We start from the raw sequence: 14271 nt of genomic DNA, 5'->3' as shown, positions 1-14271 counted from the left end.
TCAAGACTCTGCTGCCCCCTCACTGGACCCCCTGCAGTTTGCATACCGTTCCAACTGCTCAACAGATGACACCATTGCCACCACCCTCCACCTGGCCCTAACCCACCTGGACAAAAAAGACACATACGTTCAGATGCTGTTCATAGACTTCAGTTCAGCATTCAACATAATCGTCCCTCAGAAACTGATTGGAAAATTGAGCCTACTGGGCCTGAACACCTCCCTCTGCAACTGGATTCTAGACTTCCTGACTGGGAGACCTCAGTCAGTCTGGATCAGGAGCAGTATCTCCAACACCATCACACTGAGCACAAGGGACTCCCCAGGGCTGCGTGCTCAGTCCACTGCTGTTTACTCTACTGACCCACGATTGTGCTGCAACACACAACTCGAACCATACCATCAAGTTCGCTGATAACGCGACCGTGGTGGGTCTCATCAGCAAGAATGATGAGTCAGCTTACAGAGAGAAGGTGCAGCGGCTAATGGACTGGTGCAGAGCCAACAACCTGTCTCTTAATGTGAACAAAACAAAAGAGATGGTTGTTGACTTCAGGAGAGCACAGAGTGACCACTCCCCCTGAACATCGACGGCTCCTCAGTAGAGATCATAAACAGCACCAAATTTCTTGGTATTCACCTGACGGAGAATTTCACCTGGTCCCTCAACACCAGCTCCATAGCAAAGAAAGCCCAGCAGTGTCTCTACTTTTTGCGAAGGCTGAGGAAAGTCCATCTCCCGCCCCCCATCCTCATCACATTCTACAGGGGTTGTATTGAGAGCATCCTGAGCAACTGCATCACAGCCTGGTTCAGAAATTGTACCATCTCGGATCACAAGACCCTGCAGTGGAAAGTGAGGTCAGCTGAGAAGATCATCGGGGTCTCTCTTCCTGCCATCACGGACACTTACACTACACGCTGCATCCGCAAAGGACCCCATGCACTCCTCATACAATGTCTTCTCCTTCCTGCCATCTGGGAAAAGGCTCCAAAGCATTCGGGCTCTCACGACCAGACTATGTAACAGTTTTTTCCCCCAAGCTATCAGACTCCTCAACACCCGAAGCCTGGACTGACACCTTGCCCTACTGTCCTGTTTATTATCCATTGTAATGCCTGCACTGTTTTTGTGCACTTTATGCAGTCCAGTGTAGGTCTGTAGTCTAGTGTAGCTTTATCTGTTTTGTTATTACGTAGTTCAGTCTAGTTTTTTGTACTGTATCATGTAACACCGTGGTCCTGAAAAACGTTCTCTCATTTTTACTATGCACTGTACCAGCAGTTATGGTCAAAATGACAATAAAAGTTGACTTGACTTAACTTGAAATACTGGTTTGCTTAGTGTTCCTAGAGCCAAGCAGATAAGAACTGGTGATACAGCCTTTTGCTTTTACACATCAAAAATCTGCAATATTCTACCAACTGAGATATGCCAGTTTAGTGCTATAGAATGTTTCAAAATACCTCTAAAAGCTAATTTAAAATTTGCCCTACTTATAGGATTACTAAATGCCTGTTGATGATGATTACATTTATATAATTTGGTATATTCAATTACATTTTATTCTATATAATGTTTATCAAAATGTTTAACAAAAATAATTAGTGCAAAAGAGAAATAGTGAGGCTCTGTTGATAGACCATGCAGAAATGTAAAGGAGGAGAGGAAGAAGTTTTCCTGAAACATTAAGTGTAGATCTTCAGGTTCCTGCACCTCTTTCCAGGTGTTAGTAATGAGAAGAGAGCATGTCCCAAATGGTAAAAGTCCTTAATGATGGATGTCACCTTCTTGAGGCACTGCCTATTGAAGATATCCTTGATGGTGGCAAGTGGTCTGTCTGTGATGGAGCTGGCTGAGTCTTCAATCCTCTCCAGCCTCTTTCAATCCTGCACGTTGGAGCCTTCATATCAGGTGGTGATATGAAGACTGCACTGACACCAACTTACTGCCCTCTACTGTGCCTATTGTCTTGTCTATTATTTATTGTAATGCTTGCACTGTTTTGTGCACTTTATGCAGTCCTGGGTAGGTCTGTGGTGTAGTGTAGTTTCTTTTTTCTGTGTTGTTTTTACGTAGTTCAGTGTAGTTTTTGTACTGTCTCATGTAGCACCATGGTCCTGAAACACGTTGTCTCGTTTTTACTGTGTACTGTACCAGCAGTTATGGTTGAAATGACAATAAAAAGTGACTTGATTTGACTTGTCTTGATACAACCAATTAGAATGTCCTCCACTGTGGATTGCAGAAATTTGCTAGTGTTGGTTGCAGATCAAATATCCTCAAATGCCTCATGAAGTATTGCTGCTGGCATATCTTCTTCATGATTATATCACTTGGCCCAAGATAGTTCCTCTGAGATGTTGATACCCAGGAATTTGAAGCTGCTTATGCTTTCCAACACTGACCCCGCAATGAGCTCTGTTGTGGTGCTCTGACTTCCCCTTCCTGAAGTCCACAGGACTCCCTGCTCTTGCTGTTGTTGAGTACACATTCTTGTTGCAACACTATTTCACTCCTGAATGTTTCCTCAATAACATTTGAGATGAGGCAGTTTACCATGCTCTTCTTGTGCACCAGGATGATTGATGCCCTTTTAAAAAAGGTGGGAACTTCCAATGACAGCAGTGAGAGATTGAAGATGTCCTTGAGTATCTTCATTCTCTGAAGCTTTTCAGTACCCTGCCAGATAAAGCCTGACCCCTTTGCAAAAATTCACCCATTTGAAAGATGTTCTGAAATCAGCCTCTGAGAAAGATATCACATCGGGAATTTACACAGATGTAATTTTATTGTCCCTTTCAAGGTATACATAAAATGTATTGAGTAATACATTTCTGACATTTATGCTGTAAGTTTCACCTTATAGGAAATAACAGTACGCAAATCCTGTTGCAACTGCCATCCACCCGATCGTGTCTAATTTCACATTGAATTGCCTTTTTGCTCTCATGATGGCTTTCCATTGGTCATACCTAGATACCTTGTAGGTTTCTGGATCCCGGTCTTGAAGGCCCTCGACTGATAGCGAATCCACTGGTTCATCAAGGGCATCTGGTTGGGGATCATTGGTATGTTCTTAAGGACACACACCCATCCACACAGGACTTAATGAAGTCCATGATGACTGTGACATGTTCATTCAGATCTGAAGATGAATCCCTGAATATGGTCCAGTCCACCAACTCAAAGCAGTCCTGTAAGTGCTCTTCAGTCTCCCTTGACCATATATATCTTGTAAACTGATACTGCAGTTCTATATGCTTTGTACAACCAGGTGACTGGACTTGCTAAAGTGTAAATAAGGGATGATATGCAAGTATTCTTGATGGCCATGTAACAGAGATCAAGTGCTTTGTTTTATTTCTATTTTTATTCAAAAAGAGTATTCCGCAGGATTTCACAGAGGCAAAAGAAACTATTCTATTCCTCTTATCTCTTAATACAAGTTTCTAAAATGATTATACGGTAGATGCAGAGAATGTTCACATTTCTAGATGCACTAATTATAAGAAAGTCACCAAAAGGTAATAAAGAGAATTCAGGAAAAAGTTATTTACCTGAGGAATAGCAAGAATATAAAATTTGCTATCATAGGAGTAGGTTGAAGCGACTAATGTAGATGCCTCTAAGAGGAAGCTGGACACGCTTATGAGAGAGAAGGGGAAAGATGATTATATTGATAGACTTTGAAAAGGAGGCCCAAGTGGGGCATAAATGTTGATGTGGATTGTCAGGCTAAATGGCTTGTTTAAATGCTGTAAATCCTACTTGTCCAAGAGGAGAGATTAGTAGTAGAAAGCATGGTTAAATTGAATTTTTTTATGGGGAAGCTTAAATAAGAAAGATGAGTTAAAGCAGCAAAATGTGTTCTAGAGTGAATTCAAATGTACAGTATGTAATCCAGGTGACTGAATATCAGGCTACCAATGATACAATAAGATCATTGGAGTCACTGGGATTGTACAAAAAACCATAGTTAGAAAAATATTAAATTAACATACATATTGTACTAAGATCTAATAAAGCATCCCTGATTCTTAATTAAGGTGGAAGGAAAGTTTGAAGGGGGAAGGAGTAGCCGTGGTTAGAGCAGTGTTCAATGCAGGCTGAGGGTATCATTGTCCAATGGTCATGTTTGAATAAAACATTAACTCTCCTCTCATGCTGCCAGATCTGCAGAATATTTCCACCATTTTCTATTTTTGCTTCAGAGAAATGGAGAACTGAGGAGTGTGTGGGATCTTGAAGCTTGAGATGGTGTTTAGAAAGTCGGAGATTTCAACACCAAGTGTATAGTCATAGATCTGAAGTCTAATAAGGCTTTAGAATGTTGATTGTGGAGTAGGTGGACCAAGTCATGGATAAAGGTTTTAGCGGCACTGAGATAGGAGAGAAATGGACAGGTTTATAGAAGTGGAAATAACTATTTTTCTTGATGTATGCTTTGATGAGATCAAATTCCATGGTGTTCCAAGATTAAATCACTGGGGCATTACAAGCTTTTTGAAGGAATATACTTAACAATCATTAAGAGCAGGCACAGTGCAGTTTCTGCATATTCAGCAATTAAAACAAATTATAGAGTTGGCTGCTCAAAGACCTACTTTAGAAAGTTTCCATTATTGTATCCAATATCCAGATTACAATTTATGGACAAATAATACAGCTGAGGCCCTCTAGTGGAGGGTGTTCCTTGCAGATGGAAATCCTTCTTATCAGAGAAACATTCAGTGAGAAAAAGCAGATCAATTTGCTGAAGCCATCTTCTAGTAGATGATGCAAGTAAGTAGAATGCACAGTTTGTCTTGCCACAAGAAAGAGATGATAGCAAATCATACAATCTAATTTTTTGGATAAAAACAAAAACAAAGACAACATTGAGGGAAAAAAACCTCATTTTTTCATAGACTTAAGACATTGAGTAAATTCTACTACAATTTATTAAGTAAGTGTCACCTGTTATACATCCAGTAATAAAAGTAACTGTTACTGGGAATGCACACTAGCAATTGTCATCAGTATTAACCCTTAGGACCATCCTGAATGTTTCTTCTTCTCTAAAGATTCTCAGGAGTCAGTGGGGATGTTTCAATTTTCTAAAGGTTTTGAAAATTTCTTGTATTTTTTTTCCTCTGTTGACCTGGTAATTTCTTCCTTTGATGGAGTTTGGAACAGAATACCTGTTTTGGGAACCTGGTGTCAAGCATGTGAATAATGTGTAGGAGCCAATTCATTTCAATTAAGGCCTCAACGTTGAAAATAATAGCATGGGAAAGGACACTGGCATTGGTTCACTGATCTTGCTCAGGGAGTTGGGTTTGTAGATGATATGTCTCCTGTTCCTTAAAGCATCCAATGTACCTTGTCCAGTTTCAGAAATACATAGGAGAACAATAATCATTGCTATTTAGTAATCCTTGAGTTTTAAAAATAACGGTTAATGTCTTTTCCTTGAAGGGCCAAAAGCTATGCTAGAGCATTAAAGTTGGTGTTTAATCTCATTATTGATATCCACTTCTACTGAAAGTATCATTTCAAGATATGGGAAGTGATCTGTATTATTAAAGTTCTCATCATAAATCTCTGTTTTTGAGAGTAGGTGTTGTACAACAGAAGCAGATTTAATAGAGGATTTTTATTTTGTGGATGTTGAGTGTAAGATCCATCCTTATGTATCCTTCTATGAAATAATTGAGGGTGACTTGAAATATCACAATCAGGTTTATTATCATTGACATGGTGTGAAGTTTGTTATATTGTGGCAACATTACAGTGCAAAATATTAAATTACTGTAAAGTTAAATAGATAGATGGATTGGTAGATTAAGTAGGTAGACAGATAGATAGAGAAATAGTACAAAAGAGAAATTATGATAAAGTGTTTATGGACTGTTCAGAAATCTAAGGGTGGAGAAGAAGCTGTTCCTAAAGTGTTAAGTGTAGGTTTTCAGGCTGGTGGTAATGAGAAGGTGGTAAGTCCCAGATATTGAGAGTCTTTAATGTTGAATGTCATCTTCTTGAGGCTTCGCCTTTTGAAGATGTCCTCAACGTTAGGGAGATTTGTGCCCATGATGGAGCTGGTTGAGTCTACAACTCTCTGCAGTCTCTTACAATTCTCCAAATTGGAGCTTTCATACCAGGTGGTGTTACAACTAGTCAAATGCCATTATACATCTTTAGAAATTTGCAGGTCTTTGCTGACATACGGAATCTTCTCAATCTCCAAATCAAGTAGAACCACTAATATGCCTTCTTCATGATGCATCAATGTGTTGTACCGAGGATAGATCTTCTGAGAGATTGACGCACAAGAACTTGAAGCTGTTCTCCCTTTCCACAACATCAATCAACCAGCTTATCTTCTCATCAAGATGGTTCACTAAAATTTTACATTAAGAACTTTCCTTCTTTTTTCCTACATATTTTAAATGTTATTCGCTGTAGCATGGAAAAAACAAATATGTTTGAATAATTGATTAAATAACTAAATGAAATTTCTTAAATCAAACTTAGTTAAATATATGCATTAATTTACCAGTCCTTAAAATCTCACTTATCTTTTTAAGTGGGTTTAATCTGAGAATTTGATTCAGTTGCTGGTTGGTTAAAAAACTGACTAGGAGCGAACATGTTATCTTTGTGCTGACGTAGAATTGTTTTTGAATGTCTGCTGCAGTCAGAAAAAGGAGAACTTTTAATTTTCTTTCCCATGATCCCTAGAGTAGAAAGTTAGAAAAGCCTTCAAGGGTAATAGGAGGCACAATGTCACAAGCATTTTGCTGCTCGGTAGTTTGATGTACTCATTTGCTGATACGAAAAGACGAGAATCAGAAATTGGGTTTGTGTTTTTAGTTTCTTGCAGACTTGCAGGCATATGAACCCAGCCAGTAGGTCATTAACCCTAGAGAAAACAGCTTGCATTAATATGCTTTAATCCTGTATAATTAGTCAAATTACTGCACGCCGACCAGCTTGTCATGTGTTGTCAGATTGGTGTGCACACTGGGGTGTCTAGGTCCCCTTGGAATGCCACTGGGTAGGGAAGCCTTTTGGTTTTAACAATGGTAATCTGAAGAAGGATAAAAACTATCTAAATTTTTAAACATTTAAGGCATGAACAGTTAAAAAATGATTGAGCAATTAGGATTTCTCAACACAGAAATCCAAAACCTATTCATTTACTGTTTTCCCTGCTATTTCCAACAAAACTAGGGTCTGCTCGTGATTTAGGATTAATAACAATAAAAAGATTTAAACTATATAATTAGAAGAGGATAAAATACAAATTATCTAATAGACTCAAATACAGATTATCAGCTGCCAAAGTGTCCTTCATGGGACCTGCTTCCATACAAAAGGGCATCATTAGCATAAATTTACAAGAGCCCTTGTTCCAACAGCATAGAGAAAATGTGTATTACGTTTGCATTAGCACAGAATTGCTTGTTGTGCTTTTGGCAATGACAGATAAGTCAGTGTAATTCCATATTATGGTGGAAATGATGCTCCAAATTGTGAATGCATCCTGAAGGTGTCACTGACAATAATCTTCAAAGTGTACACTGGGAAACAGGGCTATATGTTTTGCGGATGATATACTGCCAATGACAGGAAGAATTATATGACTGAAGACAAATCTGTAACATGTTATTAAGCAATTTCACGTGAATAACAGGATAAAAGGATAATGGATGAGGGTGTCATTATTACCTTCACGTAGTGGGAAAGCAAAGCAAAGGTAGAGAGACAAGATTAATTGGGGGATGGTGCAGCATTCATTGCTCATGAGCCCTTTGTGCAGCAAACTGGAGCTTTCCTGAAATTCCAGTCCTTTAAATGCTCAGAGCCACATTTAACACACTTGGCAGAATGAGTTGAAAACTGACACGGCGTGTTTCAGTTGCCTCACAGCTCAAATCCACTAAGTCCCTAAGCATGCCTATCACATCCTTTGTATACTAAAGAACAAAATGTGAAGGCAACTAGCAAGATTTCTTCACAGCAGCTGTTGTTTTACAAGATTTTCGATAAGCCTCTCTCAACCCCTACAGAATATATGAATTTATGAGTTTAGAAGAATGAAAGCTGATTTCATTGTAACGTTCTGTAAAGGCTTCATAGTGAGTCAGTGGCTCCAGAACTATGAGGCATTATTGGGATAGAGGGTTCATCATTTCTGGCAGAGATGAGGAGCAATTTTGTCTCCCCATTTGTTTTAATTCTTTTGAGTTTTCTATAGCAGAAAGCTGTGGAGGTTGTGTCATTAAGCATATTTAATTGTGAGAAAGATAGATTTTTGGATTAGAGGGGAATCAAGGTTATGGAGATTGGGCAGGAAAATGCAGTTAATGCCAAAGGTCAGAGCATATTGATTAGTGGAACAGTCTAACAGCCTCCTCCTACTCTTGTGCTTATGTGAATGCTACAAAATATTGGAGCCAGAAGTAAAATTCCTCATCATATTTTTCTTAAAAAATTCACATAGTCAAGCAAAACAATCCAACTCAAAAGCTGCTGTTGTAAATATTTGACTTATTTCAGCCGCACATGGAAAATAGGTCATATATAAATTGAATTTTGAGAATCCCTAACCAGTCTGTTTTATCTTCATGCAGAAGCTGATGAGCTTGCTAAATATATTTAGAAATTATTTTTACAATGGAATTTAATAATTTTTAAAAAAAATCTATCTTCTTTCATGCAATATTTGTACTTAATTGCTAGCTATTGTGTCATCTAATTTAAACTATTTCAAAGGAAGATATTATGGAAGTGGTGTATTTGCTGTCAGGTTCATCTTAAACATAAAACTTTGTTAAATGTAGTCATTGTGATAAGTCTTCCTAGGACTGATTTTCAGTTCACTAAATATGCTGGACGTCTGTGTTATGATCATGCGGGACATTTGAATTACTTAAGTGTAATTTGAATAGACCTGTAGTTTTATATCATATATCAGTATTGATTTATAAAATAATTTTGGAAACTCTTCAGGGAAATCAAGAATCTATTTTTTAAAATATCTGTGCCTAATCGATTAGTATGGGTTGTATAATGTAATATTGTGGTAATCTAATACTGTACATTTCCTCAAGCATTGGTAGTTGAACCACATTGAAGAATTAGTTTGGTCTGAGTTTAGCACAAACAACCAATCATTAAAGAAAAGATTTAACCTACTTATAATAGCCATTATGTTTCCCTACTTCAGTTTTTCCACTTTAATCTTTTACCATCTTTGTCCAATATCTGTTCAGTCCCATCAACTGCCTGCGTCTCTGGCTCTGGAATACTCCAGATTAAAATTCCATCATCTGCAGTTACCTCAGGAGCTGCCTTGCACCCACTACCTGGTACAGTGCCTGCTTCTGTTGTTGTCTTCATATTCAAGTTTTTTTTTAGCCTTGCTGCTACAAGTTGCAAAAACAGCTCTTAAACAAATCATACATTCAGTGGCATCATTCCCATCCCAATTGAAGCAAGCTCAAAACTTTATAAGCTAGAATCATAAAGGTTTCAGTATTACAGCTATTTCCTTCCAACCACATCTTCCTTTTAATGTAGGCTTTTGAGCCAATTAAACACTCTGCTTTGTATCTAACTTTGCATCTTGCCCCTGATATTTCCCCCTGCCCATATGTGATCCTTGCCCTCTGATTTGCTTTCTTCAAGCTTCTGAACTACTGTTCTTGTTCAGGGAGGTAACAATGAAGAAGTGTGAATTTTTCTTGCAGTAGATAAATAATTACTGTGATGCTTCAGAATGAAGTTTGCCTTCCTATCTGTTCCTAAATTAAATGACCATGTAAAGAAAAGGATGTAAAGGATTAAATACCATCTTTCATCCCTTTATATTAGACCCACTGATTTTTCTTTTGAGCGCAGTAACTGTAACAGTTGGGTAAAATTTTTATGTAGCAAGATCACACAAATTGCAATGAGGAAAATGACCAGATCGATGTTTTAGAAATATCAATTAAAATTCAATTTACTTTCATAACAAAAAATGTAACTAATACATATGTACTCACATAATCTAGTAAAAGCAGTTATAGTAGAAATAGCACAGAATTGCCAACTTTGCTTGCCATCTATCTATTGTGACACACTGAAGATATGAATTAAAAATGTAATCTAATACTTCAAAAGTTTTGCTTTAAAGCTACACCCCTGAGCAGTATGATATTCTGAAAGTCTTCCAAAGGCAAACTTTTGGTTATGTTTAATTTGCCAAGCTGGATTGATGTTCATTTTCAATACTGAGAATCATGTAGGATTACAAACACCATCTTAACTGTTGTATGACTATTGGTACAGTATAAAAGCTGCATTTTATCTAAGTATTTTAGTGTAGAACTAAAAGGAATGCAAAACTTCAGATTAATTTCTAAAATAAAACAAAGTACATCACATCTGTCTGGAGCAAAAACAAATACAGACTGTCCCCGAGTTACGAACGTCCGACTTACGAACGACTCGTACTTACAAACGGAGGAAGGAGAGCACCGTCCGCCATTTTAAGTTGGATCATGACGCTGTCCGCCATTTTAAGTTGTTGCCGTTAACACTGTGTTGAGTGTGTAACTTTGTATTTGACTTAAATTTTTCTTAGCAAGGTTCATCCTGAACTCCCCCCCCCCCGCCTTTTCCAGTCAGCATTGCCCCCAGGTGTCCCATTTAACCTGTCTCAGTGCAGGTGGACTTTAGGACCCAGGGGAGCTTAGGTCAGGACTCGTGCCCATGGCTGCTGCTGAATCCGCAGTGTTTCTGTTCTGTTGATGGAAAATGATCATGATTGAAAATAAAGTGGAAATAAGAAAGCGATCGGAAAGAAGTGAAACGCCATCAGTCATTGGAAAAGCGTTAAGCTACAGTCGGTCTACAACTGGAACAATTATAAAGGATAAAGTGAAAATAATGGAGCATGTGAAAGGCCCTGCCCAATGAAAGCTACAATTATTACGAGCAATGCACTGATTTAATTATTGAAATACATACATTTCTTAACTGTTTTATATGCATAGAAAGGTAAAATATATACTGTATATTAAGACAAACATTTGACTAACTGATGCTAAATAATACCAGATGTACCTGTTCCAACTTGCATGCAAATCTGACTTAAAGACGGACTCAGGAACGGAACTTGTTCGTAACCTGTACTGCCTGTAGTGTTAATGGTTATGTAGTTTCAGAGCTGAAGATACAGTGTTCATAGTATAGATAGTATGAGCTCAAATAGCTTAAGTAACTAACCATAGCAAATATTTGTGTGTAATGGAATGAAAATGAGATTTTTTTTTAAACACAAGATGCTGGAAATCCAAAACAACACACACAAAATGCTGGAGGAACTCAACAGATCAGGCAGCATCTATAGAAATTAATACACAGTTGACATTCCGGTCTCTCGGCCCGAAATGTCACTTGTTTGTTCATTTCCATAGATGCTGCCTGACCTGCTGAGTTCCTACAGTATTTTGTGTGTGTTAATTTTTTTTAAAGCTAGGCTAAAGGTTGACGTGTGAAAAATTGAGTTAGTTTGCAAAAAAGAAATTTGTTTCTCTGAGTAAAAATTGAGGTCAGGAGGCCAAAACTCGCCTTGCACCTAGATGAATGAAATGAATCAAAGAACAAGCTACAAGGAAGTGAGTAGATTATAATTTAATGATAAAGTTGTATTCATTGTCTTTAAAATGTTGTAATCCAGGCAGTGTTACCTTTCATAATGACTGTAATGTTACTTCAATATATACACTACTTTTAAATGATTTTCAGATCTGTTAGCTGTGTTTTTAAATAGGCTACGAAAGAATGGTCTTGGCCTTATTGCTAGTTGTCTTTTTTTGATTTACATTAACGCCATGTGTTTTCGGTTATATTAAACAGCATGAAACTCATCTGCTAGTAGTATCTTTTAATTACTGTGTGCAAATTTCATCTGTAATTGAAACAAAAAGCTTTTCAGCCATCTTCCCAAACCATCTTGACAAGCTGAAACGTGAATGTTATTTTCTGGTGTTGCGATTAGATTGAGGCTGAAGTCTCCAGCTGGCAGGCCTGTCTATGACTGGAGGCGCCCTGTCCCCAGTGCTTGTCATTTCCTGACATGCCTGACAGGACAAGGAGAGCCGTCCCAGACAGATTCATTAGATGGCATTTTCTACAGCTGGGCTAAAATAAGGGCTGCACTTCATCATGGTAACTACAAACTAACTCTGCAAGGCCCCTTGTTGGTTTTAACCAAAGCCATGTTGTTTTAACAATTTTGGCTTTGCAATACTTTAAAATCTATTGACATGTTTTCCATATATTTCCCTGAAGCTCACGCCTCATACACCGCATTGACATTGATTCTGAATTCAAGCTGCTGCTGTGGTTGAGTCTATTGTGATGGGGTATCGAGTATTTTATTCATTCATGAGATTGTGGAGTTTACCTTTCACCTTATTGTTGGCTGCCATTTCTTTAGTTCATGGTCTCTATGACAACTGTTTAAATTGGGATGAGTAACTGTCATCTAGGGTATTACGGAGAGAAAAGTGTTAGTGAGCATAAAGTCCCATAGATAGAGCATTTCAACATAATCCAATTTTAATTGAGCTCAGGAGACTTTGATGTGTTGCATAAGGTCAGGAAAAAGCTATTCCAGAGAGAAATTAAACCAGCCTAGCTAGGCTTCAGTACTACTGACTGTCACCATTTTAAATGAGCATTAGCATCAGCCTTAACCTTCCCCTATGGAACATCTCACTTCACTTCCAGCATTTCTCTGCCTTCTACCATATGCGAAGCTTTGGGGACTTTCATCTTTTTTTAACACCTCCTTGATTAAGTTTGAAAAGCATGAAGCTGACCTGAGATGCATAGAAAACTGTCAATTGGGTCCTTCTTTGCAAGTTAGGGTGGGAAAGTAGAGAATGGAAAAGGATTATTTTCACTTGTCAGTTAGAGTCCACTTGAATTTTTTTTCTTCAAAGGCAAACTGCTTTTAACCTATATCATTGTAACAATTAAGGCTTATTTGGTAACCAAATAACATTAAAAGCCATAGCTATTTGTTTTCTCTTTTAAAAAGGTCTTACGTTTAGAACTGAAAGGGAGCAACAATCTGTTTAAATGGCAAAGTGTGTCTTTTTAATTCTGATTGGTCTTTTGTAAAAAGGAATAGGCTTCTTTCATCTTTTTCAATACATCACTAGATCCTCTGTGGTATTCTTAGAACATTTTTCTTAACAGGAAAAAACGGAGACGAAATTCTAATATGTCCCCTCATTAACCCTTTGAGAATTTTGGTATTATTTCTGAATCATTTCTGCAAACATTTTAACAAAAAATGTGATTGACCAAGTAGTCTACATATTTAATACCAGTCTGTTTGTAATCAGCATTAATTAAAATATTTTAACAGTGAATATGGGCATAATAGTATTACTCTCCTTGTGAATTGGAGCTTTCCATCAAAAATAACAGTGCACCTTCCTGCATACACAAGCCATTGCAAAAAAAGTAACAATTCATTTTTAAAGAGAAAACATTGATCTTAATTGTAAATATATTTATTTACTTATTTGAAACTCTTTAATATATTCAAGTTATTTCAAAAATTATAGAAAAATACCTGTTTGATATTGTTCCCCATCTGAAATATGTTATTTATTGAACAAATGTGAACTTAGACTTACAAAACGTTCTCATATTTGCATCTTGAATTCTGTAGATAGCTTGAATTAAATAAAATGGAAGTACTTTCAAATTTTAGGTCCTTGCTTACACAGAAGGTTTACATGGAAAATGGATGTTCAGCGAAATACGAGCTGTTTTTTCACGGCGCCATCTCCTCCAGAACACAGCTTTGGAAGTCTTCATGGCCAACAGAAGTATGTACCATTAGAAATTTAGTTTTCTGATGAAAACTAATATAAAAACAATCTTATAGTGCTGTTTTAAAATTGCCTGGCTTTTGAGAAATAGGTAATTTCTTTGTTGTATCAACCCTTTTAAAACTTACATTTCCTTTTTCCCTTCTGCAGCATCTGTTATGTTTAACTTCCCAGACCAAGCTACAGTGAAGAAGGCTGTATATAGTTTACCTCGTGTTGGAGTTGGCACCAGTTACGGTTTACCACAGGCCAGGTAATAAATATTACATCACTTCTCAATTTTTCAACTCAAATGTAGTATCCCTAAATGGATATTTTAGCTCAGGAGATGATAATACATCATATAATAAATCTTTGAGTTTATGCCAATAATTATTTGCAAGA

General features: G+C 37.4%; 1 protein-coding gene across 4 annotated transcripts in view; it reads left to right on the top strand.

Annotated features, from left to right (window-relative positions):
* The window catches only part of nbeaa (neurobeachin a), a 790167-nt gene that overhangs the window by 641195 nt on the left and 134701 nt on the right, over positions 1 to 14271 (top strand). For all 4 annotated transcript variants that reach the window (XM_059964072.1, XM_059964073.1, XM_059964071.1 and 1 more), the window contains 2 exons: positions 13767 to 13884; positions 14038 to 14140. In XM_059964072.1, the coding sequence (XP_059820055.1) occupies positions 13767 to 13884; positions 14038 to 14140 (221 nt within the window). The remainder of the gene's footprint in view (positions 1 to 13766; positions 13885 to 14037; positions 14141 to 14271) is intronic.

The sequence above is a fragment of the Hypanus sabinus genome, chromosome 3 (genome assembly GCF_030144855.1).
Source record: "Hypanus sabinus isolate sHypSab1 chromosome 3, sHypSab1.hap1, whole genome shotgun sequence".
Lineage (NCBI taxonomy): Eukaryota > Metazoa > Chordata > Chondrichthyes > Myliobatiformes > Dasyatidae > Hypanus > Hypanus sabinus.
The sequence above is the reverse complement of the archived record's forward strand: the minus strand, read 5'-3'. Positions and strand labels throughout refer to the sequence as shown.